This window comes from Oryzias melastigma, linkage group LG7 (assembly GCF_002922805.2).
Source record: "Oryzias melastigma strain HK-1 linkage group LG7, ASM292280v2, whole genome shotgun sequence".
In the NCBI taxonomy this organism is placed as follows: Eukaryota; Metazoa; Chordata; class Actinopteri; order Beloniformes; family Adrianichthyidae; genus Oryzias; species Oryzias melastigma.
Window position 1 is genome coordinate 9,063,059 of NC_050518.1, and position 26,333 is coordinate 9,089,391.

The following is a 26,333-nucleotide window of genomic DNA, read 5'->3' on the forward strand; positions in this document are numbered from 1 at the left end:
AATCATAACAGTAAGAAAATAATGTATTTTGGTTTTGCTTTTCATCTCTTTATTCTCTACCAGTAGCACAAATGACAGCCACAATCCCCACTGTTTCACCAGATGAAAAGCAATATAAAAGGTAATTATTATAAAGCGACTTCATTATCGCACGAGTGTACTGTCATCACACCAACTTTCAGATATAATGAGGACAGCTTATCTGTGTGTGTTTTGTCAGTGAAGGAAGCAGGGGGGATGAAGGTTAAAGAGGACGAGCCTCGCAGAAGCAGGCAGCAGTAAATGTAATTAAATGAAATCCCAACGAGATGCACAGCAGGAGAAGGGAGAGGGTTACACCAGATCCCGCACAAGACGCCTGTCCAGACACTCACTTTTCATCTAAATAACCCTGCAGCACCATCGGCAGCTCAGTGGCTTGCTTTCATCCTCTAATTACAGTTGCACCGTCATAAAAACCAGCCAGGTAATTTATATTAATTATACAGGAATGAGTATAACGGTTAAAAACTCCATGGCTTGACATACTGCACATAACATGCAGTAAAATTGTCAGATGTCTGGGTTAGAGCCTTGTAATTGATCGATGCATATATTGAAAGAGTTGCTCTCTTCCCCGTGTGTGTGTGTGGACTTTGTAAATTAGAGTCAATAAATTATTATCATCTGTAAGCTTACAGAGTCTTTATGTCATAGTCGATGGGCCCCCGCCCGCATTCAATGGCTTGTCCAGCTAAACAGATGCAATCCTGGATATCAATAAGAGCATTTTAGATCCAGAATAGTTATTGAATAATAGATTTTATATCTTCCGATTAGAGCAAGATCCATTAGATTTTTAATCAACCACTCTATTAAAATTAACTGTTTCACCAGAATATTTTTGAATATTTTATTCATTTAGCTGGAATAAAATTGGAAATAATAAATAGTAAGCTGGATGATGCTTAATTTTGAGCCTTAATAAAAACAAACAAAAAATAAAAATCACCCAAATTTTGTCAATTATGTGTTTGTTTTTACCCCCCTGCTAGTACTTTTGAATCTTTTCCAGGTAATTATGACATTTTTATCAGAAGTCGTACAGGTCATAGCACGCTCACTGATGGTTTGTAGGTATTTGAGCTGCAGCTTGCAATATTTCACCTTTCACCCACTATTCTGTTAGAGCGCGTTAAGGCAGAGGATGTTTATGTAAAAACACCCTGATTTCCATCAGATGACTGAATCTGTCACTCTGCTGTGCCAGAATAAAGTCTCGATTAGGATCTTGGAAGAAAAAAATAATAAAGAATTTACGATAGCCTGTGGAACGTGCAGCTTTGACAATTCTAAAAAACAAATAAAACCAGACATTTAAAGACATAGGAATGAGTCCTTCAGCATTACTCTGAGTGAAGGTTGTTGTGCATGCAGAGACGAGAAGAAATGCACTGGGGCCTGCTCCCCTTGCTGCAGCAGCAGCAGCAGCATTGTGGCAGCCTGACGTGGTTTATGGCCCTAGTTGCCCCTCTGGGTCTGTTTATGGATTCCCATAGAAAAGAGAATCATGGCCACTCCAAGGAAAGCCAGCCAAAAACAACACCTCCACCATTGCACTCTTGCCTGCTTTTGCCATAACTCAATCTGCTATTTATGTTTCTGAAGATGGGAGGGAAAAAGAGAACATTTTCATAGTAATGACATAAGATGACTGTAAATTCTGATGATAATGTTTAATTTTTTTTTTTGTTGATGAAAAATAAAAATGTCACTGCAAACGTGTTTAGTTTATTGGATGTCGTTACAAGTTGGGGAAAAAAATCGCTGAGATTTGTTTAGGGACAGACTTGTTTTTTTTCTGAGTAGCCTTCAAAGAAGCATTTTTTTTTTTTTATTTTTAGATTTATGGTATGAAAACGCTAAACTTTGATAGGATAATGAAAGCACACCACCACTGGGATTGTTAGCCGGGGAAATATTCCACCTGACACATTTTTTCCTCGGCTGTTTTCCCTACAGAACTCTCCATTGAAAGCATGCTTTATAGGAGGAGTAGTGGAAGCTAACCAGCGGTGCTCCAGCGTAGATGTTTTGGGTTTGCGGTATTCAGGAGCTGATCCATCATCTTCTTCTAAACATCTGGACAGTGAATGGGCTTGGCTGGATTCTGGTCTTTCCCATCTCTGGACCCTGACAGGCAGGCTATAAAGGTATGCTACTGTGGTTATGAGAACCAGAAGTGACGCTATGAAACAGTCAGTATGAGGTTTTTGTGTAATAACAATATAAAATATATATATATTTTAAATGTTCACTATTTTTTTGGTAGCTTCAAAAGCAATTCAAGAAAAAAAAATCACTTTTAAGAAGAAACTAAGTCTCCAAGCATGTTTGATTTTCCTTTTTATGTTAATTTGAACAAAAATGTCTAACAAAAGTGAACACACAACTTTAAAATAAAATAAAAAGGAGGGGTTTGGATGCGTTTTAGGAATGTGTAGAAGAGTGTTTTCCAGCGGCATACCTCCACACTCATGTTCTCTAATCTACTTTCCCACTTTCTCTGCTCCCTCCCCTTGGGTTCCCCAGCCACACCACAACACCCTTAACAGAGGAGCCCTGGCAGATTTACGGCCCTCGTCTTTCCATTGGCCGCTAGCGTGACAGCCGAGATTTAATGCCGCCTTCTTATTGGCCAACACTTGACAAGTTAATGTATGGCTGCAGTGTGATTTGATGCCTCCCGCCTTTGAAGTGAGTTACTGCTCTGTCACTTATAGGACACAGAAACGGTGTCAGGTTGCAATCGTAAAATCTTATCCCTGAAGGGAAATGGCACTGGAGTATAATAGTCCTTACATCATGAGAGCTTCTCACAAGCACAGATGTAGAGCTGAGAGATACCTAACTACTGGTTGTCATTTGAAAATGCTTTGAAGAAAACATTATCCTCACTCCAAATAACAATAGTGCTCCAAACTAGTAGGATCTGCATCCATCCCAACCCATCCTAGGACATTCCTGCCTGCGTCATAAATGTTTTCTCCACGATCGCCATCTCTCATGATCAGCAGGTTTTTGGATGACTCTGGGGTCAGAGGATCCCTGATGACTTTGTAAATCACTTGATCGCAAGCCCGATCTGCCGCCACAAACTGCCAGGACCACTTTCTACCCCACTAATACATCTGCTCACAGCCCCAGTGTTCATGCAGACTTATCATCTATCTGCTGCCTATGTCTTCAGTCTTTTCTGACAAGCTCAAGAGTGGGCTCAGTGTGGCCTTGTAACAGCCTCGACCCACAGAAACATCCAGGGGTAAATAGCATGGGTGCCCCTGCCCTGTCTGTCAACCTCTAGTGCATTCACACCCTGTGTCCCTTTACTCATCCAGCCCCTCCTTCTACACGCACTTTCAAATTATCTGCTACGCGAGAAAAATTGCCGTAAAGTAGCGAGTGTGAGGGAAGCCGCTGTTTCAAGTGAGATTGCATGATTTCAAGAAAAGACCTTCTCCTGAACTTGATAAGTCAGGGTTACGCCGGCTGCCCCGTGACAGAGGGCTATGCAAAAGAAAGAAAACAGGTTTTACTTTGAAACAGAAGTGATCCCTCTGAACTCCAATGGGTGATGGATAGTGCGGCGGCACGTTTAAAGGAGCCAAGACAAATATACATGTTAAGGGGTTAACTGTTGCAACGCTGCGATGAAGTCTTTCTTGTAGAATCATGCTTCGGTTAAACCTTTGACCTTGTTGTTCTGCTGTTGTGACCAACCAGATTACATGCACATCGGATTTTCTGTTACCTCTTCAGTTTATGGGTTGGAGAAAAATGTTAGAGAGGAGCGTTTGGCAATTCTTTGGGTTAAATTCCTTTGTTTATTTTCTTTAAAGGTTTATGGAACATGAGGACGTCCAAAAACTGTTATGCCAACACACCACTAAGGTAATCCAATGCAACTCCTGCAGAGTTTTTACTCAAAAACAGTTAAAAAAAACACTTTTTACTCCTCTTTGGTAATTTCTCACAGACAAAACAAAGATGACACGGAGCCAAAGGCGGCTATTTTTGCAGGTTATGAACTTTGAACCCCTTCTCGGCCTCTATACTTACACACAGGACACCGACGTGCAACAAAGACCAAACCCGTCCTGCCTTGAAGTTGCGTGTGAGAGAAGGGCCACAATGTCAAGGGATCAGTGCAGTTGTTATAACTCACGGTGAGCTCCATGTGAACATCTTTACCAAATGTCACGTCAAGTTTTAGCTGCTGAAACGATTCGTTCACTGCTTAAAATGTTTTAATTGTAAGATTGTAAGAGAGAATGTCTACAGGAGCCTCAACCTCAGATGAACTTGTTAGGTTGGAAAAGTGAGGAACGTTATATAAAAAAAGTTGAGACACGGTTAAAAATATGACAAAAATCTAGATGTATGAGTGTACGTGTCAGCCAGAAAGGTCAGCACTACAATAATCAAAACCTCATTTCACTTTGACCAAAAAAAAGACCTCTTCAGTTTAAAATGTGTTATTCTACTAGAAAGGTTAATATTCACATTTTGCTGAACATTTCAGGGGCACTGTGGAAACAGGTACCCTAAAACCAGGAAAAGAACACTAATCTTAGGAAGAAAATCACTAGAAAGACTATGAAGAAAGTCATCTTTACTAAACAAGATATCAAAATCTGAAAACAAGGAGTTCCACACAAGCATTCAAAAAGAGAAAAGAAGCTTTAAAAAAATCTTCTTCAAATTAGCGGTGTATCGATTAATCAATTATTGACCGAATTGATTTATCCAACCAGATTGATCCGTCTAAAGCAAGTGGAAATCAAATTGAATTAACTTATATAATTATAAAAGTGTTTCAAAGTGAGATAAATCGATATATATTTAATTCAGGAAAACACCATTTGAATTGAGGCACAACACATTTGATTTACCAAAATGTAAAAATGACCAAATACCATCACAGCTGGCGACCCACATGTGATGGTAGTAAAAAAATGATCAATCTATCATTACAGTCTAATGTGTGGAAACACTTTGAATTTTGTAGACATGTGACCATACAGTTTGGTTCTAATAATGTTCCGTCAACAGTGGGCTGAACTTTATGAAACTAAAATGTGAATCAATTTGTCATTAATTATTGTTTACTTGTTTGTACACATATTTAATTTACACTTGATTATCATACAAGAAATATAAGGAATCTGGAAAACTTCACCTGCACTGTTCAGTTCCAGGTATTTATCTTTGAGTTACTATGGTTGAATTTTGGGCCTAAGATGTTCTGGATCCATTTTAGATCAGTGAATCAGATCGTTCAAAATGAACCAATTTTGACTATGGATTGGATTGTCAACCACAAGTTATGATGTGATTTGAAACATTGTGAAAATGATTTATTACACCCATACTTTAAATTGAATATTACAGCCCACTAAAAAATATTTTTTTACTAGTTCTAAGCAAATGATTTGTATTTTTGGATTTTTTATGTACCTAATTAGAGTTCATTTTTGATAACAATCATCAAACAATGGTGGAATACGTGAAGATTACTCTCTTTAGAACAAAATGAGATTATGATCTTAATACAAGTTAGCCCATAGATCCTCATAACATCTAAAACTAGCACTTATTCTTAGAACATAAATTTACATTTTTGCTTGCAAAACAATGAATGTCAGCCTAACTCGTCGACATTTGTTGAATTTGAAAATAAACAGTATCCATAAAACCTTAACCTTAATAACCTTTAAATTGAACCAATTGTGAAAAATTTAGTTTTTAAGTCTTACATTTTAATATTATTTCCTTAATTCCTAGCTTTTTATAAGACAAAAAAAGTCTCAACTGTCCTGATTTGGGAAGGTGTAAGGTAAAGATAAATTTAAAACAACTTCAAACCTGGAAAAACATCTTGAATGTCTTAAAGCAAGGTTTTAAATCTTTGCAAATAATGTCTAAGGGCAGGTCTAACCTGTTTAATTTAGTCTGTTTAGTCTAGCAATCAGCTATTATTTATATTCTATGACGACCTTCTGCTTCTGTACAATTACCTGCATGAAGGCAGTTGTTTTGTGATATTGGGCTATTTAAATAAAATTGAATTGGATTGAAGAATCAAATATTTTGCGGAGTGTTTGTACATAGGGATATTTTCTAACAAAGATTACATACGTAACTAAAGATCCGACTTTAGGGATGGATTATGGACACATGGGGTAAAAAGTTGTAGGTTATTCAGATCTTTACTTTAATGTACTAAGATTTAATGTGCATTTTTATAATTTGATATGGAAAGTGTATCTGAACTTGAAGTGACATGACAAACCAGGAGTACTTTCTATCTGTATTATGTTTAAAGTTTGTTTGAATTTAGTGGTAGATCCCTTTTTTGTTTTAAGTGTTGTTTCAGTTTATCAAACGAGTTAAGAGGTGGAACACAACCAAAGCATCTCTTAGACACACAAATATTGCAAGCTTGTGCCAAACTGAGGGTGGAACCTTTCCCTTGTTACCAGTCACACGGGTGATAACTTTTGCTTTCCATGTCCTCTGTGTCAGCTCTCTGGTCCTGGGTGTACTGTGGAGATGCTAATTCATCTTCCTGAGTTACACTAATTGGAAAAGTGGTGACAGACATTTCAATGTGGGACACTCGGAGGCATGGAATGACAGATTGTTCCCATCAGAAACATTATGGGAGGCAGCTAGTTGGTAGACGTCCCCCCTGTATTTCACCCAATCGTTTTCTTGATTTTGGGGACAGTGATATTGTGGTGCCCAGTGGACACTAAACTGAATGTGTACCAACTCAAAGCCTTTTTATCTCAGATTTCAAGTTGGTGCCAAATGCTTGACTTTCCCTATATTGCTCCTCATTTGACCTATCCGTTCTTTCATTTTCTTCCTTCAGAATCCTCATTTTGGTATTTTATACCTTTTGGGTATAAATGGACAAGAATTCAGCTCCTTTAAAAATTTATCTCTTACTAATAGCCCCCAGGTGTAAGAGAATATTGCAATATTTGGTAATCATTAATAAGTAATTCAATCACATTTTCTCTGCTCGTTGTTTGATGAGAACTTTGGATTTATGGCAAATTATTTCATGTCATTTCTCATAATTACTGAGCGAGTGTGATAAGTCAAATTGATGTTTTTACTTTCCTGCTGACAAAGTGGATTTGAGCGCATGAAAAAGACAGACAGACAGACAGAGCGCCAACATGGTTGACAATTCCTTTAATTCTAATTTTTCATTGGAAAATCCTTTTGGTCTGTGAGAGCTCAAGCACATCTTCAGTGAGGTTTTGAGGGGAATGGGGGGGGGTAACCTAGACAGGAAAATTGAAATTTTAATGATGAGCGACACAGCCACCACGCTGACAGCCATGGAACACCTCCGACAGCTTAAATATCACTGCTAATTAACACGGAGAGGTGGGCTGTCACGGGCGTGATGGATGCTCAGAGAGGGCAGATCGTTGCTTTCAACCAACCAGCGATTCCTTTATTAATCAAAGCTGAGATGAAAAGGCTCTCCAACACCTCAGGGAGAGGGAGATAGCAGGAGCTATTGTTGGGAGGGTTTCAATCATTCGCAGAGAGGCTGGGATGTGTTTGATCTTTGCACAGCCAAACATTTGTCGCAGACTGAGCATTGATGCAGCAGAGCACATGTTTTTGTAAACCTCTGAACCACGCGAGTGTTTGAGGAGCCACTATGTGCACAGGCAGCTCAGATTTACTGGTTGTTGGAGGAATTTGTTTGGCGCCCATCTCCCCCCCCTCATCTATCAGTAAAGGTGAGCGTGAAGAAGGAGCTTCTTCCTGATAGCGAGAGTCATGCCCTCCCACACGCTCATTCTGGACCCGCTCCACGATCCGTCTCGCTCAGATGATTTTGACCCTGGATGATTTCAGCACTTTGTGCTCGAAGATGGAGTGTTATCTCCCCACTCTGATCTCCTCCCCATCTTCCTCACTTAAGAAGTTCCATTGTAAAGAGCTGGGGGCCTTTGGGTGCTGTAAATCAGGCTGTGGAGGGGAGGGCAAGTCCCTCAAGGGAGTGGACGCACACTCCCAGAAAACCCTCAGGTTGAGCTCATCCCACCTATTCTAATGTTGGAATTAAAGCCAGAAAGGCCACAATCTCCCACCACAACGTCACCAACAATGTGGCAGCGCCCCCGCAGGCAGGATTACAGGGAATCTATATCTGTCCACTTCGATTAGATTACTGAAAATATAATATTTCTGCAAAATGATCAACTCCATGATCACACAAATACCGCCAGATCTAACCTCCCAACCATTTAGGAGAAAATGATGCATTCCATTGAAAAAAGTAAGACTTAAAACGCTTCAACTTCTTAGTTTTTTGCTGAAAGTGCGAGAATAAATGCATCACTGTTCATTTTTAATCATTTTCAACAGTGTTGGATGACTATCACACAGGATCATCAGTTTCAAATTTGAATATATATATTTTTTAAAAAGTATAGTTCTGGATATTTTTTTTGAGTACATCCTTAAGCCAGAGAAGGACTTTAAAGTTTCTCTCACGCTGGATGCTCAAAATGAAGTTTCAGATTAAATACACAAATTGAAATACTTTAAAACTGCATTTCCTGTATTCATTTACATCTAACATTTCACATGATTTACTTATATCTTCATACACTCCAACAATTTTCACTGGAATCAAATGTTTTGTCTCTTTCCCTAATAAGCTCGTGACTGCCATCTGCTGACATAACTGATGCATTACCAGTCTGAAAAGCATCGAAGCAAATATGCTCACAAAAGCAAACTGAAATCTGCATCGACACAAAATAATTTATGTTCAATTTGTTGTAGATTACATGAACAGCGTGGTAACAGGTGACAGAAAACAGCATAAAAATAGCATGACCCTTAAAACCGCACCCAGTACTAAATTTCTAAGTCAACATTGACTTCACTTCAGTCCTGAACAGAAAAACTGGTCATTGCTTTCATAAAAAAAAGAAAAATCTACAAGGATCATTTAAGAAATGCATGCAAATAATAAAAATACAAATAAAAATACAAACATCTTAACTAATCATAGAGAAAACACTAAAAAGATACAAGTTGCTGTTTTTGTTTAGCTTTTTTTTTCCAAAGATGAAAAAATTAACAGTTTAAAATTCTAATGATGTCAAGATTGGTTTACTTTTGGAGTTTAGGTTTTACAAACTATTTTAATAATTAAAAAAGAAATGTATTAGACATCAAAAATCAAAAGGGCAGGTCCCAAACTCCCTACACACAACCTAGAGGCCTGACAGCAACAGTTCTACTTGTCTAGGATTTATTAAAAAGAACAAAATGGGATCTAAAAAGGAAAAAAGTATAAACTAAAATAAAAACATTTATACTTTACAACTGATCTGAATTGTTAAATTCATTGTTTACAGTCTGATTTAACTGCATGCAGGCCTGCACTTTGTCATCCATATTTACTGAAAGCAGTTGAGTTAAATGAGACTTGAAATGAGGTGGCACTGCAATCTGATCATGTTCAGTCATGCAGAGGTCAGCGCTCCAAACGTATGGCTAAAATTAATGTTTGCTTTCCTTTAAATTAATAGGATTCATGGGAGCCACCGTCACGATCACGGGATTAAAAATTAAGACGTGACAAATGTTAGAGAAACGACAATTGATTTTTCTCAGATTTAAGAGCGTATGGAATACTTCACACTGAGTCTGACTTTGAATAGCATGCTTGTCCACTCCCTAATGACTTCACAAAGGAATGAAATGGTTTCAAATCCAGTCAAATGTCTGCCTAACTGTTAAAAAAAACAGACAGTGGTATGAAGGTTAAAACAAACTTGATACTCATTTTACAGAAGCATGTCAGGGAAACACCTCATTCTACAGGTGTTTCCTACATCCATTGACTAAAAAAAAGGTCACTATTCACAGACTTTATAAAATCTGGGCTTCTATTAAACCTGTCCGTCTTTACATTAATACAACTAACGGTTTTTGCTAATAAAAATCAGGACTAAATATCTTTAAAACAAAGTAGATTTCCGAGTATGTGCGCAAACAGCAGCTACACAACTAATTAAATGCTGGATTAGTTGAAACTTTAGTGTTTTTTTTTTTTTTTACTATTTACACATTACTGATAACTGTTTCTCCAGTGATTAAAAGGTAGGAGGTTAAATTCATTTTTACAGACAAAAAAAGGCTATATTTATTCAAAATGAGACACTATCTGAAATGGTTCTCTATGACTTGGAACTGTAGATCTGTATACATTCAAGGAGACCTCCAGAAACGTTTTTTTCTTGAAGGTAGAACGTACCAGGAACCACCTACAAGCTTATTGCCATCCAGCAGAGGAACAGAGATGACAACCAGGACTTTACACTAAAATGTTGGATGTTACTGCATCCATATTAGAAAAAAAGGCAAAAAAGTTGAATTTGGATTACATACATATTACGTGCAGCCGAAACCATTTTCAGGTGGCAACTCTAAACCAATACATCAGCAAACTTTCAAAAAGAAAACATGTCAGTCCGGTCATTTCAGTTTTTGTTGTTGTCACCTGCTGTCCAAATTATTCCATCCCCTTCTGTTTGAGACATGAATTATGTAAAAAAAAAGTACAAAGATCCAATGGGAAGCTCCACAAATGAGCAGGTGAGAGCAAATTAAAGTTTGGTGGCCCTTGGATTAGGCTTTTTCTTTAGGTTGAGTGACTGTGAAGATGCAGACTGCTGTCAGGAAGCAATCAGACAGTCAGACGGTTGCTGGAGGGGTGTAAGGGACTCCAGGAGGCTGTGTGGGTAGGAGCTTCCTGGGAGTACTGGTTTTCCTCTTTGCTGATCCCGACTGTGCACAGCCGTCGGTGTCTCAGCAGCCGGTCTGTCCGCGAGAAGTTCTTCAGTGAAGCGAAAGAATAGCAGTGTGATTAGCCCAGTGATGAATGTTATAAAGACATACAATCAGAAGAGAGTAGACTGACCTGATGGCAGCGATCACACTGGTACGGCTTTTCTCCGCTGTGCACCCTCTTGTGTCTGTCTAAGTGGTAGCGCTGAATAAACCGCATTTCACATGCATCGCAAGCAAAGGGCTTTTCCCCTGGAAGCAACCACATATGTGGACCACTTTTCAGTATTTGCTCAGATCTTAGTTTTTCAACGTCATGCCATTAAATATATATATGACTTAACTCTTTGTGCACAAAACCAATACATTCAGCAGCTGAGTGTGGCCATCGTTTGACAAAATTTTAACGGCAAGCCTTAGTCAAATGCACCCATATGGGGGGTTGACTCGTATGGGGGCTGCAAGTGTTTGGGTTGTAGAGAGGTGAGAGGTGCGGCCACATTTTAAAGGCGAAATAGGTGTGGCCTGTGCAACCACCTTAAGGGACGTCATGAAAATGGATGAGGGGTGGATTTCTACACTTTGAGGGGGATATTACTTGTGAGTTTGGCTACAGATCTTATGTTGTCCAACTCATATCTCAGAATAATACATAGCTTTAATTTGATGTTTTATTCTCTCGTCTGGACTGTCATAATAATGCGTGGTTGTTTCTTGAGTCCATTCTCTTTCCCTGTTTTGACCCTAACAACACAGGGTTAAAGGAGAAAAATATTTGACAACATGAAGTGCTTTCTAAGAAGAAGTTGTACCACTTTGGAGATTCAAATTATATTCTTCCCTCAGACTCTAGAATCTCCTCCTCTCCATGTCATTGAAAACTGGATACAAGTGGTAAATATTCATCTTTATAGCTACCTGTAGATTTATGAAAATTTCCTTGTCTAATTATATCACCAAACATAGTGGAAATAAATAAAAATAAACTTCATATATGCAGGGTCACAATTAACTCACTTTAGCTGTTAAAATACAAAAATTAACAAGTTAAAGAAAATTTTGAAAACGTTAGGCTGCCAAAGATGATTATTAAAGTAATGACCAATCAGAATTCATTAGTCCCAGCATACTGTATAACCATCACAGCTTATTCAACACTTACTAAATAATTATACAACAAAACATTAGCAAACATGAGTCATGACATGTGCTGAGGGTTACCACTAAGTAAATGTATGGTGAAAGTTTTAAAATAAAATAAAAGCTTACAAAAATAGACAATGACATAAATTGCAACATTTAGGACTACTTCCGTTTTGGTCATCAACCAAAACAAACAAAAAGAAAATGTCAACATCGTTGTGCCAAGTAGCAGTAGAAAACTAGAAGACATACTATTTTCTTTATCTCGTTTATCTTTCTCAGACGGCTTTGACCTTTTTCTGTCCATCTTTCTGGCATTTTGTCCTTAAACTTCTCCACCAAAGGTGACGACTGTTTTTTTTTATCATTTTATACAAAAATTAACAAGAAAAAGTTGAATTTTACACGTCTGTATTAAAATTTAGGCAATAGAATGTCACTGTATGTCTGATTTAAAAACAAAATTCCCATAAGTCCTCTATCATTTGGAAGTGGTCCACAGTTAAACTGATTCCCCGCCCCTCACCCTTTTCTTTACAGACCTTTCCAGTGTTTCTGGTTTTGTAGTTGTGATGCAAATTTGCAGATAATTACACATTAATTTTATATGGGAATTTCCTGCACTCATTTTGTGGGAATTAATTTTAATGTGCACGATACTCGCAATGAAATTCAGGGCCCTGCACAAGTTTGCCCATTTTCACCCACAGACAGCACGTATCCACCCGTAAGGGCAGCTGTGACTAAGGCTTTAGCTTTACTAAACATACAGGTCACACTCATGTGAATAGATGATCCTCAAGTGTTCACCTGTGTGCGTGAGAATATGTCGCTTCAAGTGGTAGCTGCTCCGGAAAGCTCCATAACAGTGATCACAGATGAAATTCTTCTGGACTTTCAGGGAGTTGTCATCATCCATAACAATCGGCGGCAGGATATGCTACAAACATTGAGACAACAAAGTTAGAAAAACATAGAAAAGTTATCTGCTCTTGAGTCCAAGGCGGACTTGGAAAAACACTCACCTCCACTTTCTCTTTCACTTTGTGGGACGATTTTTTGTGCTTCTTCTTGGGTTGCATATTCTGGTTCGCCTGCATATCTTTATTCTCAATTATCCTTGATGAGTGATAATCTCCGTCTTTTCGGATTAGCTTTTTGGAAAAAAAAAAAAAAAAAAAATCTGATTGTTAACATGACTACAAGAACTTGTAGGAAAAAGTTGATTTGTTGAAATGGCATCCAAGGTATAATCAAAAGTGCCATCAACTCAGAACATTTGTTTTCTTTGCCATAGCCTCTCCAGATCAACTGATTAAGATCATGCATAGTGGATAAGTCAAGCACATTAACACAAATACGAGCGTTTCAGTGTGGAGCACTACCGTGGCTCTCACCAGAGGTGGGCAGCTCCCGCCCGACTGGTTTCCCATGTGACTGTGGTGGCCTTGTCCGTGGTGAACCTGGTGGCCGTGGTGGTTGTGGCCGTGCTGTGAGTGGGCCTGGTGGCTCTCAGGACTGGACCTGTGACCCTGACCCAATGATGACATCACCTTCTTCTGGCCTGGGATGTTGTTGGCCTGCATCAGGGCCATACTGGACAGCACCGCCTCGCAGCCCAGCAACCCAGCCTGACAGCACAAACACTACGTTAGAGCAAATAGTAAGGGCAGGGGGGGGGGACAGGACTCCTACCAGAGACAAAGAGACTAAGAAGGAGGGGGGGCTTGGAGGTGAGGTTGAGCAATGCGGGTGACAGATTAATGCAACCATGATGGTGATTCTGGAGATGAAAAGACTTCCACTGACCCATTTCATATGGTCTCGAACTGAATTGTTGGAATGGTGTGTCATCGCCGAGGTTTGAATGCGTGTGTGTTTGAGGGGACAGGGGGGGCTTCGCTCAGGATGAGGGGAGACAAAAGAGATGACACCACCCCCAAATCATCAGGGGCCAAAGCCTGAAAATAGAGGCATACGGAAATATATAACCAGATATTGAAGTCCTGAATTAATATCTTCGATCAGGCCGGAGAAAAAGTTTGGCGCATCTCTCCAGTTTGTGTCTGACAAACGCACAAAAAATGAAAACAATTTAATGAGAAGACAACAAAAAAAAACTAAACATGAGTGTAGCTATGTCATATATTGTTTTTTTTTAATAAAGGTGATAAAAAAAGCTGTGAAAGCAGACTTAATGTGTACCAAAAAGGGATCATATCATCCACAATAACTGCAAATGCAACTAAGCATAAGGTGATAGTCATACTCTACCGTAACAAACTATAAGATGAATGAAAAAAAAGTTTAATAAACTTATAAAATTATAACAAAACTACAAAAACTGCAGCTTACTTTCCTATTTTCATCAACATAAAATGCAACAGATGCTCAGCAATTCAGCTCTGACCAAAGAATGATGCAAATTTACTAAAGAAAAACTGTTTACAGTAATAATCCGATCACTACGTATTTATAGATGTAGTGTCATGAATAGGAGACCCCCCAAACCTTTAAAGTGGGAGTGTCAAACTTCAGGCCTTCTGCTGGTTTTCTAGAAATCCTGTCTCATCTGCTGCTGATCACTTGGATCAATGAGGCCAATAAGAAGCTTCATTGGCAGGTTGGTTGGAAAAAATGTAAGACACCTGCCCTTGAGGCCCAGGATCTTAACATCTCTGATGGAAAGCATTTAAACCTCCCTTTCTTTGCCACAATATTAAGACAGACGGTCCAAGATGCAATACCATAACATCAAAGCAGATGTGCAAGAATTCATGAACTACAAAACATTGGTTGTATTAAAGTTTAATTTTACTTTGGTCTTGGAAATCTCCAGCATATATTTATTGCTCTAACAGATGTTATGAAATTCACATTTCTGAAGCAGCACATTTTTACAGCTAAAACGATCAAGATTTGTTTGAAGTTTATAATGGTTTTGCACAAAAAAAGCAAAAACAGCAATACATCTAGTGCATATAGAGCTGAATGCTTCTCAGTCTGCTCAGGTGTTTGCCAAACGGAAGTAAAAACGTAAAAAGTTAGATGTGCTGATAAAAAAAATGAAAAGTCTTATGCAGCGACATAGATTTATATGTATGCAAAATGCTTTGTCAAAAGGCGCACAAACATGAGGATATAAAGTATGAAAAGACCTTTGATCACCAGAAATTACTTATTTATTTGATGATTTGGATCAAATAAAGTTATCACCAAAAAAAGAAAAAGTCTCTCGCTACAAGAAAGGGGAAGACTGAATTCTAAACGTACAAAAATGTATATAAATCAGTTTTTAAATAGTTGTTTAAAAGTTTGACACATTTTTCTATATAACTTAAAAGACTAAATATGCAAATTCTGAAGAGTGAGGCTACTATAAAGGCACAAATCCTGAGGTTGTTTACCACCTGAGGACTGAAAATATAGCAAAAACACGTTATATAACTGTAAGATCTTACTATTAACCCAATTAAAAGCTAAACTACCAACCGAATTTATCACAGAGCTGACAGCTAAGCAGTGTATGTCAAATAACATTAAGGATATGAAAGTTTATATAAAAAACTGATACGTAGCTCAGAATTTTGGCTTGAAGCGAAGCTAACCTCATCGTACAGGCTCTATAACAAATGCTCAAACATTATGTGTGCTTTCACGTGCAGATTTCAAATAATGAACGTGGTAGACGTTTGCTTTTATGATTTTAAACAAGCAAGCGCGTCAAAACGGCGAGATTAGCCTAGCAAGTCACGAATCTTCGGCGTTTTTGACCGAAGAGGCTACATTTAAACACCTCCGGCTTCACGAGCCCCTTCGGAAAACGACTTTACCAAGCCGGCTAGACGCGAGGGGACCTGGGTAGTTTTAGAGTCAGAACCCAGACAGCAGCTAGCTAGCCTCTAGAGGTCTTGGGACAACTCTTGCATGGGTGAGCTGCACCCCCACCCCCACGCCAGACAACACAACAACAGCCAGCCAGGGCGTGCGAGCTCAACACCGACCTCATTATTAAGCCTCAGCGAGGCGGCTAAACACTGACGAACGGAGGATTCAAAAACCTCTAGAGAGCACAAAGTCAAACGCGCTGCAATGTCGCCTGCTTACCTTTCGATTCCAAGTCTACCCAGATTACTATTTCTTGTCGCACTTCCAATTTTTTTCAGTTTACAAACAGTGACAGGAAACACTAGCACCGGAAGTGCTCCCCGGGAAGCGGCCTGATTGGTCACGAATCCAGACACGTGACTTATGCAGAACTCACTCCCATTCGCCAGGAAAGCACAGAAATAAATCGTATCATTTTTTTTCAAATAAACATTATCTTTATTGTTAGTAGTGCAAATTTTAACTGCTTTGAATTTTTCAGACTTTTGACAAATTTCCATATAGAATAAAGCATCATTACTAATAAGGAAAGCCCGTTCAGGGTATCACCTCACTCTAAACAGCATCTTTGCTTCTTTTAAATCATTTTAAGGAAACGGATCTTAAATTATATTTAGCCTCTATAGAAAAATTAAAAATATGTAATAAGAAATTAACAGAAACAATTAGATTATTCAAACTTTTTGGATTTATTGCCTCTGACCGAGCATACCCTGTACCCTTTTTCTTTTTTTTCCCTTTGTTGATTATATATGTTCTACATTGTTTATTTGGTTTTACTTGCTTGCTTGTCTATGAAATGTAATTGAGTATTGTATTGGATATTATATTGACAATAAAAAATATATATATTTTCTTGTTTATAACGGAACTCACTGTTTCTTCTTCTACGACCATTTCCAGCATCAAAATTATTTATTCCAATCAACCGTGTTGCAAATGGAAACATTTGTTACAATTGTTACAAGTTTTTCAGGGCCATGTGCACCATGTGCACAGTTCTATTCTAATCCAATCTTTGATCCGATCAAAGACATTTTGCACATGCAAACTTAGCTAGTGATGCAATCAATAGGCCAGTGGTCTACAGCAAGCATGCGCCATGAAAACGAAGCGCCCAGGGAGTGAGGCTTAACTGATTGTGAACGCTCACCACCAGGATTAACTGGTTCCTACCTACTTTTTTATTAGACCTGACCGCACCGAACCACTCAATAGAAACAAGGCTTAGATTAGCGTTGCTAGCCTACCGAGATTGTGTCAAATGTTTCCCAGCATGCACTGCGGCCTAAAATTTATCTTCGTAAAAGAAAAAACAAAGTAAACATATTGTGTGCAATTCAAATTTGCTAAAAAACACTGGAGTTAAAAGCATATGTTTGCAAGTATGGTAATACGTTGGGTTTAAATAGCAGTCAGTGACAAGCTTACTGTTGGATCAGCCTGGCGGTGTGCCTCTGTGTTGGGAGGCACCTTATGCAGGACCACAGGTGGGCGGCATGCGGCTCACAAAGAAAGACAAACTTGGAGCCAAACGGATTGGGTACAGGGCAACCAGTGGATTCTCAGCACAGTATCCACTGGTTTGAGTAGATACGGTGACCGTATAGGTCGCAGCCTACTCCCAGTACCCTACCAGTCCCTCGCAACCGCCAACGGCCCCGGAAACCCGGCCGGGCCGGCAATTCTTTTTTTTTTTTTTTTTTAAATAATGTTAGTTATGACTGAATATTTCTATTTTTTTCTTACTGATGAAGTATACATTTATTAACCCTTTAGGCACCAGGGTTTTTCAGTGGAAGTATAATTCAGTACATAAAGATTATTGAAACATTTAGCTAGAGAATCCAAACTGATTTCTCTTTGTTTAATCCAACTGATGATAGAGAGTTGAGTCTGGTATTTTCCAACCACCTAAAACTAATCAGAAGTTGAGAATATTGGGATCCAAAGAGTTAACATGAATTCGTCTTTACATTTTGTCATATTCTGTTGCACTAATTTAACACATTCTCAATGAGAAACACGTACATTTCAGAATTAAATAAAAATGAAATATAAATTAAATCGTGCCAGAAAATCCAAATAAAAACCAAACTCAAAACATCTGGAAAATTAAACAGGATCTGCTGAGGTGGGAAGAATAACTTACATTTATGAGGCATTACATTAGGCTTAAAAAGACAAAATACTTGTAACCACCTAATAGCTGTCTACTGTACAAGAAATCACATCTCTATATAGGAAATAAAAAAATTAGAACAATTTGTCAAATTAAACACAAGATTTAAAAAAACAAATTTCTACTTGGTGAGTATCTCTGCTTTTTTCAATTAGATACTAACCCTCTGTCAAGTCATCTACTTTACTAAAAGAAATCAGAGTTTTTGATAATTAATTTGAACCTTTTATAATCTTGTTGGTTGGAAATAGTTTGTAGAACAAAATGGGAAGTGATCATTGCTGCAGTATTCAACACAGTTTCATCTAGAGACTTCCTCTTTTGCATTGTATCCATCTGGAAAGAAGATACACCAGTAAAATGTAAAGTAAAGAGTCATTTAGTTCTAAATAATACAGCATAAATACTTATAGTAATATTATGCGGTAATAGCAATAAATCAAGTCTGTATATTACATTACAAAATAGTAAAATATATATTTTACGTCCCCCGGGAATAACCCGGCTCAAGTCTAGGCGTGATCAAGGCAGATTGGCCACACCTGCCAGGTGAGCCAAAGGGAACTGGATACAAAGGAGGCCAGGCAGCAGCAGCAGGACGTAACAATATCAATCAATACATACTTGACTTTGAAATTTATGATTTAAATCTAAACTTCTTTTAAAATCATATATAAATATTACCTCATGAATTTTTCTGACGTGACCACAAGTGTTTCCAAATAACGTTTAATAAACTGTGGAGGGGCAAAATCTAACATCGCTGTCGTCTGTGTGGCAAACTGCTGGAACACTTTCAAAACAGAAGGTTCACAAAATAAAAGTAGAGTAAAAAGATTTTTAAATGAAATGCAAAAAAAGTATTTTAATTTTAAACTTAAATCCTTTTTTCAGCTAAAGGGAAAGAATTTTGGAGGGTGTCTATTTAATTTGTAAAAAATGTATTGTTCACTATCTGTGCATTTTAAGCACCAACCACTAGAGGGAGCTGGTGATCAGCAACTAATTTCCTCCTAAGTTAAAGTCCTTTGAATCAAAAGATGAAGCTTTTTCTGCATTTACTGTGAACTTGATTGGGGGGTCACTGGTGTGGACAAGTCCCAAAAATATTGCTTCCTCACTGCAGTACAAAGCCAGATTTCTAGATTTATGCTATACATCCTTTTAGTATTTATTTATTCATTTATTTATTTATTTATTTTTTCTTTCATGGTGTGGCGATATGTCGATGTGTGTTTGTATTTGTGCGTGTGTGTGGAAGGGTGGGGCTTGTGGGTATTATCTTTTGTTTTTAAAATGTTATTTTTTTATGTTAAGCACTTTGAGTGAAATTCATTTTTTTTAAAGTGCTATACAAATAAAGTTTGATTTGATTTGATTTGAAAGTTAAAAAAACTCATTGTAAAATACTAAATTATATTTATCTATCTGAAGAACTTTAAATAATAAAGATAAAAATGCTTTTGAATTATTTTGTCTGAATAATTGTAATTACGCATAAACAAGTAGAGAAGAGCACTTTTTAAAAATTTAAAAACATATTTTTCAAGATCATATATATATAAATGTCATAGATGCATTATAATTACAATAAGTTTGCATCATTTCATGTGATGTTTCATTCATAATTTTAGGCAAATGTAAAAACTATAGATCACTACCATATTTACTTAATAAGGTGAGCAGCTTATTTGAAATAAGAACAACTTTTTTTCTCTCAGATGTGGAAGACTTTGGCTTCAATATGACCAGATCTTTGAGCCCTTTTAATGATTATACAATAATAATAATAATATTAATAACAAAACATACTGGAGGTCATAACACAAAAGTTAGTTTTAATTATTAAAGATCATAGAATGGTTGGAAGCTGATAAAAAGTACAATTGTACATTCTGTTGCTTTCTCTTATTTTGCCCTACTCCTGATTAGTAAATAAGATTCAATAATCCCCTCAAAGACCAACATTAGCTAATGTTTATTGGTTTCCTAATGTCATAGAAATATTATCTTTCTAAAATGAAATTACTGAGCTATCGATGGTTTCTGTTCTTAAAGTGTTCTGCATAACTCATCCATGATCTTACTCTGATGCATGTCCATAAATGGAAACAGTTACAATTTTCAAGTTTCCAGAAGCTACTCTTTAAAAACTTCCATTTTAATAATCTTTGCTAAGTAATTTAGATAAAAAACACAATTTCAAAAGAAAAGATTAGCAGTTTTTGGAAAGAAGAACAAGTCTTGAGCATTTTTTAATATTCTGTATTTATTTCCATAGTAATATGATACAGCTATGAATGCATACATTGAATTTTCATCAAATTAAGTTTGTAATATGCTTATAATTCAAGAAGGTTTGTGGCATTACATTTGTTTGTTAATACATTTCAAATGTGTAGTATCATTACTAACAATGTGATCATGGTCTAGCTTGATGAAGGCCTAAAGTTCTAGTCACAGTCCTGTATACTCATGGAGACACACATTCCCATGCTGAGAATGATCACAAACAATTTCCAAGTCGTTCTATTTCGTCAAGGAAGAAGTCCATGTCTTTATGGGAAATATGAGGAGAGAAGACAGTCACACGGAAAAAGTTCTGGATGTCTCCAAGAGGCTGGTAACCCACCATCATCGTACCCTCCTTCATCATGCGTTCCTTGATGACTGGAGCAACCTTAAAAAACGAATTGGATGAGAGGTGAATTTCACACACATGGGGAACACAAAAAATGTGTTACACTTAGTGTGTCTCAACAAAAAAGCAAAAATAAAATGAAGTCATAATTAAAAATCTTCAAATGGACACCTCTCATTTTGCTTGTAGTTCTTGGATACTTACTTTTGCCAGTCTATCCTGGTAATCTGCATTTCCCTCCTGCCCTCTCAGACTTGGTGGTATGAACCAGAAGCACACATTAACAAACTCCGGCTGCCGTCAATACAACACACAAGCATGGAGTTTTAGCATCTAAATTGAGGGGAAAATACACTATATACAAGGAATGTTGACTTACAGTGCTCACAAGCTGGAATCCATCCCTTTTCTTCATCTGCTCCAATAAATACCTGCAAAAATAGGATTTATTTTTTTCAATCAGTTGCTCAGAGGAAAATTATAAATTGAAACTAACTAAATGAACAATCACTTTAATATTCATTAAAACTGAGACTTAAGGACATATTTCTTGCCTGCAAGAAAGTTAAGATTTTCATATTTGCTTGCAATGTAAATGCTGTCAGTTCTTTAGAGATCTTGTGATTGGTATTTTTTTTGTGTGTGTGTTTTCTCATAAACAACACTAAACCAGGAGTGTCAAACTCAATCGCACAGGGGGCCAAAATCCAAAACATACCTTAGGCCGTGAGCCGAACAGGATAAAGATTTATTGAAAACTCTAAAACTAAATTTTTAAAACTTTAAAACTGAAACTTTTCAACATAATTATGAACTAGATATATAGCATTACCTGTGATAATGCACCAAGCTGAATTTGGTGATAGCTGAAATCACTGAAGCTAATAGCTAAAAAAGGCTGAAGCTAATAGCTACCAAAAATATTAGCTAAATGCCAAATTAACCTAAAAAAACAATAAAAACAACCCAGATTAGCCAAAACAGCTAGCATGCAGCTGAATAGCCTAAAAAAACTGAGAAAAGCCCAAATTAACCAAAACAACTAGCGTGTAAATATTAGCCTAACTCCAAAACAGCCTAAAAAATCTTTAAAAAAAAATCCTAAATTAGCCAAAACAGCTAGCATGTAGCTGAAAATTAGCTATACTCCAAAACATCCTCAAAAACTAAAAAAAAAAAAAAACCTAAACTAGCCAAACCAGCTAGCATGTAGCTGAAATATTTAAATAAACTCCAAAATAGTCTAAGAGGTCTTAGTAAATGCTAAAATAGTCCATAAAGATAGCAGAATGACAATTTTTAAAACTTTAAAACCGTAACTTTATACCATAAATATGAATAATAAAAAGACAGTAATATTATTCCAGTATAAATCAACTTAAATCTTAAATAACCTTCAATATTTTACTCTCTATGAAAATATATTATGTCAAAATTATACAAGTCCGAAATAAGAGCAAGATAACATCGGATCATTAATTAATAACAAAATAAAATGATTTGGAGGGCCGGATATGATTACCCAGAGGGCCAGAACCGGCCCCCGGGCCTTGACTTTGACACATGTGCTCTAAACCAAATGTATTAATCACAATTAAGAAATGCAAATTCTATCCTTACCTCACATGTATGAAAGCTTTATCAACACGCTGCTCTAAGCCAGCAGAGCCGACAGCTTTCCACATCAACCACAGTTTCAGACAATCCACCTTGCGGCTGCACTGCACAGACTTATCTCCTATGTCTAGATTCACGTCGTAGAATTTGTCTTGCTGGAAGAGGTAGGATGCGTTGGCACAGTGGCATCGCTTCAGGAGATTCTGTTAAAGATTTTCAAAAATTTAAAATCTTTCTAGTGAAAATCACGAACATTTTATTTGTTTTATGGTGTGTAAACGGACCGTGGTATCCTGCAGCAGAAAGGCAGAACACTGGAGACCGGCCAGCAGCATCTTATGAGGATTCCATGATACAGACTTTGCTCTTAAACACAAATACACAAATGATCACATCTCCTGATCCCTGCAGATCTGTTTTTGTAAGGTAAATACCATTGCTTTGGCCCACATTACCTCTCAATTCCTTTCATCAGGTGTCTGTGCTGCTTGGAAAAGAGCACACTTCCTCCCCACGCAGCCTAAAGCAAGAAACCATAACAATAAAACTTCTTTATAGCATTAAAATCCTCTAATATTTCATGTTTTCCAATGGAGGACTCACATCAACGTGCATCCAGAGCTGGTGTTTGTCACAAACATCAGCTATGCGATCCAGGGGGTCAAAGGATCCCAGCACTGTGGTGCCTGACGTGCAGCTCACCAGTAGTGGTACGATACCCTTTGACAGCAGAAAACCACAAAAACACTTAAGCTCTCAGACTGATGGTGCGTTTAGTCCACTCCATATTCAACACATTCCTGAAGTACCTGAGATTTAGCCAGCTCTATCTTTTCATCAAGGTCTTCTGGGATCATACGACCACTAAAAAAAGAGGAAAAGTGTTCTTAACTTAACTCAACAAAGGGGTTGATTTTGATCATTAGAGCTAGAATAAACAATGTCATTATATTTTTTTTAATCTATGTCATTTTTCCAACAAAACCACTTGATTTTACATTATTCTAGGGTTAAAAAAGTAGAAAAGGAGTTGTAGCTGCCTTTATGTTTATTAGGTATTTGCTTCCCACTTGGAAAGGAGACGCTTAACTTGACTCATTGTGACTCAACACAATTTAAATAAATGGAACTGAGTGTTTTTACTAAAAATAATGCCAACAACACATATGATGTCACTTTAAAATCCCTTACCCATCATCCACTTTCACTGAGATGACACTGTCTGACCCAAAGCCCAGATACGAAGCCCCTTTCTTCACAGAGTAATGGCTCTGTAAAACACAAACATCTTGCTGCCATGAAACTCACAAATACTATAACTTTGTCATGACATTTCTACAAACTCAACAGACTGCGTGATTGCTCTGACCCCTGGGGATGAAAAGATGGCCAGTCGAGGAAGAGCCCACAGCCCCTTGGTCTTGACCTCTGGAAAGAGTTTGTAGCGTGCGAGGTTCATGGCGTACATGTTTGAGGTCGACCCCCCCGGGCAAAAAATACCATCACCATCCGTCCATCCCACCAGTTGACGCAAGGCTTTGAGGACCTCCGTCTCAATCAGCACAAAAACAGGAGCCACTTCGTAGGTGAAGCTGCCAAGAGAAAGATCACTTGTGATTCGCAGGACAGAACTAATGTTTTTAAGATTAGTTTAAGTCACATTGAAATGCAATCAATTTATTAGTCTCATAGGAGATTGGGACTTTAGCTTTATGGGTTTTTTTCACATTTGAAGAACCAACACCTGAAGCAGTGATTGCATATTTTCTCTGAGACGGTTTAGATGTCACATAGTTTTACTTGAGACATGTTTTTTTTCCTTGTTGAGGACATCTGTTTCAGATTTAAATTCACTCTTTGAATAAATCTCGTCTTTGAGGCAACACACACTTGCAGTGGAATATCAGATACGTAGAATTGCATTAAGTTTTACTGATAAACTAGAATGAAAAATTCAGCAGGAACTGAGAAATAATGACAACAACTGCTCTGGGAAAATAAACTTTTAAAAGGTTTTATCAGTCTTATGAATACAAATTCGGGACTGATACTGAAAACTACAGGTATTGCATTTTATAGATTTAGGAGGAGCATTTGGCGTGTTATCTTGATCAGTGAAGCAAAGGACGAACACCTGCGGGACAGATCTGCTGAGTGAATCCTGTTATATAAGGACCTGCTAGGACAATTGAACTTTGAGTTTCTGCCTTTCTAAGGAATTCCAGTCAGAGCAAATACAGCTGCAGTAGTAATGTACAGTTCAAGGATAAGCACCCAGACTGCCATTATTGTCCTATAAACTAAAGCCATGCAAAGTGTTTCAAATTTGTTGTGTTATTAAACATTTTGTTAGGATCCTGCCTGATTATGCTGCAACAATTTAAAGCTTTCCTTCTTTTTGTAAATGTTTCTATGAGTAGATTTTGCAAGAATGTGTTCTGAATTAATGAAGTTAGGCTTCTGAAACATTTAAAACATATATTTTTTAGGTTTTTACCATCACTTTCTGACTTTATAAATGAATTAAAGTTCTCCCTTCATATTTTTAATGCTGATATTTCTTACAGGTTTGTGTTGAGGGCCTCAGTGAGGAAACGTCCAGCCAGAGAATGATAATCCACCCCACCAAACTGCTGGTTAAAGAAGTGTGGGTGACCTAAAATGTACAATCAAATAAAGAGTAACTGATTTAAAAAGAATAAAAAATGTGGTTTTGTTCTTCCTGTGATTCTTACTTGTCTTAATGCTGTACTTTGCAACATCTCTCACTCTCTGCAGGAGCCTGTCTTGTGACTCCCCCGTGTCCCTCAGCTGCAGATCCAGCAGCAGAGCCAGACTGTCGGGCTCTCTCCACTCACACACCTGCATAAGCAGTTCACGGATTACCAGCTTTGCTCCCAACAGCAACTGTAACATGTAAGACACTCAAAAGCTTCAAAGGATACCTTTTCTTTAGCATCGGTTCCCTTGCGGAGCACCTCTTCCACTATAATTTTGAAGGCTTCATTTAAGAAGAGCTGACCTTCTGCGTGATCAATAAGAGGCTGAGTCAAATCCCGGAGAGCCGGATCCAAAGTCCCTCCATCTGCTGCCACAGTTTAAACAGAAACACTTAAGATTCAGAGGCTGCTGTCCAACATCAACAGGCAGATGTTACACACTGTACTTACAGGAGATCTCAGATGTGTTCGCCATCGTTACTCTCTAAAAGGATTCCAAACTCTGCTGCTGTTTGCTACTAGCAGGCAGATGGGAGAAAATGGCTGCAGAAGAAAAGTGAGAAGTAGGTGGGACTCAACCTTTGTCCAGCACCAGAAGTTAATTAATGTTGTCTGACACAATAGTAGAGAGTGGGAAAACCAAACAAGAATGCTGTGATTTATTTTGAAAGGGCATTTAAATGAGAAAAACGACCCTCCACAGTCACATAAGTAAAGCTTTCATGAATAAAGAGTGCCAGAGATGTCCAACAGAATGAAAATAATCTTAGAAGTTATGTCTTTGAACATCAGTGATGAAGGTTATTAGTTACAGAGATTGTAAAATATGCAGTACTACATCATAAATACTTTGTTACTATACTGTTGGAAGTAAAGTATTAGTGCTTATGAAATACTGAATTTCCTCAAATCCTGATAGTGACTAAAATAAGAAACTTTTTTCAGCACAAAGGCAAACGTGAATCTGTAAAATTTGGAATGTAAGGTAAATATTTACATTTCTTTAAAATTTCAAATAAAGTTGAAGGGATCTAATTTTGAATGAGGTATTAAAAACATATTTTAAACAAATACATTTGATGATAGCTGTCATAACAGATCAAAAAGTCCAACATTTTGTATTAATCATTGTATTAATAATCGCAATTAAAGACATTATGGTATATTATTAAGACTATCATTGATATCTTATTTTTTTTAAAACCAATTTCACTTTTTGTTTTAGATATTTATATTGAAAGGTGAAATATTTCACTTCACTGCA

The 26,333-nt window shown here is 37.4% G+C and overlaps 2 protein-coding genes across 5 annotated transcripts; both read right to left on the bottom strand.

Annotated features, from left to right (window-relative positions):
• Window positions 1–8,821: 8,821 nt before the first annotated feature.
• Window positions 8,822–16,279, bottom strand: znf740b (zinc finger protein 740b). Of its 3 annotated transcripts, none has more exons than XM_024293201.2 (7): window positions 16,129–16,279; window positions 13,831–13,982; window positions 13,419–13,652; window positions 13,047–13,175; window positions 12,832–12,961; window positions 11,012–11,130; window positions 8,822–10,927 (listed from the first exon to the last, which is right to left on the bottom strand). In XM_024293201.2, exons 2-7 carry the CDS (start codon window positions 13,873–13,875, stop codon window positions 10,778–10,780), a joined length of 807 nt encoding a protein of 268 aa, XP_024148969.1. In that variant the 5' UTR covers window positions 13,876–13,982; window positions 16,129–16,279; the 3' UTR covers window positions 8,822–10,777. The 3 variants fall into 3 exon arrangements, with proteins under 3 accessions (XP_024148969.1, XP_036068616.1, XP_024148970.1); XM_036212723.1 differs by lacking the exon at window positions 16,129–16,279 and adding an exon at window positions 14,533–14,987; XM_024293202.2 differs by lacking the exon at window positions 13,831–13,982 and having other exon boundaries at window positions 16,129–16,250.
• A 4,061-nt stretch (window positions 16,280–20,340) lies between these two features.
• csad (cysteine sulfinic acid decarboxylase) lies at window positions 20,341–25,653 on the bottom strand. 2 transcript variants are annotated; one of them, XM_024293200.1, is made up of 14 exons: window positions 25,520–25,653; window positions 25,295–25,434; window positions 25,085–25,211; window positions 24,915–25,005; window positions 23,719–23,941; window positions 23,541–23,620; window positions 23,159–23,213; window positions 22,953–23,069; window positions 22,805–22,869; window positions 22,634–22,715; window positions 22,353–22,552; window positions 21,112–21,163; window positions 20,937–21,026; window positions 20,341–20,771 (listed from the first exon to the last, which is right to left on the bottom strand). In XM_024293200.1, the coding sequence occupies exons 1-14, from the start codon at window positions 25,542–25,544 to the stop codon at window positions 20,598–20,600; spliced, it is 1,521 nt and encodes a 506-aa protein (XP_024148968.1). In that variant the 5' UTR covers window positions 25,545–25,653; the 3' UTR covers window positions 20,341–20,597. The 2 variants fall into 2 exon arrangements, with proteins under 2 accessions (XP_024148968.1, XP_024148967.1); XM_024293199.2 differs by having other exon boundaries at window positions 25,295–25,437; window positions 25,520–25,633.
• Between the last annotated feature and the right edge of the window lie 680 nt (window positions 25,654–26,333).

What these genes read in the sequence shown, in the direction of transcription:
- znf740b (XM_024293201.2), bottom strand. Translation starts at nt 13,875, where the DNA reads ATGACACACCATTCCAACAATTCAGTTCGAGACCATATGAAATGG. An exon ending in TTCGAGACCATATGAAATGG is followed by an intron (nt 13,653 to 13,830) that starts GTCAGTGGAAGT and finishes TTGTGCTGTCAG; the next exon opens with GCTGGGTTGCTGGGCTGCGA. An exon ending in ACATATTCTCACGCACACAG is followed by an intron (nt 11,131 to 12,831) that starts GTGAACACTTGA and finishes GGTTGCTTCCAG; the next exon opens with GGGAAAAGCCCTTTGCTTGC.
- csad (XM_024293199.2), bottom strand. Translation starts at nt 25,544, where the DNA reads ATGGCGAACACATCTGAGATCTCCT. An exon ending in TAGAGCTGGCTAAATCTCAG is followed by an intron (nt 23,070 to 23,158) that starts GTACTTCAGGAA and finishes CTGCTGTCAAAG; the next exon opens with GGTATCGTACCACTACTGGT. An exon ending in TTCTGCTGCAGGATACCACG is followed by an intron (nt 22,553 to 22,633) that starts GTCCGTTTACAC and finishes AATCTTTAACAG; the next exon opens with AATCTCCTGAAGCGATGCCA.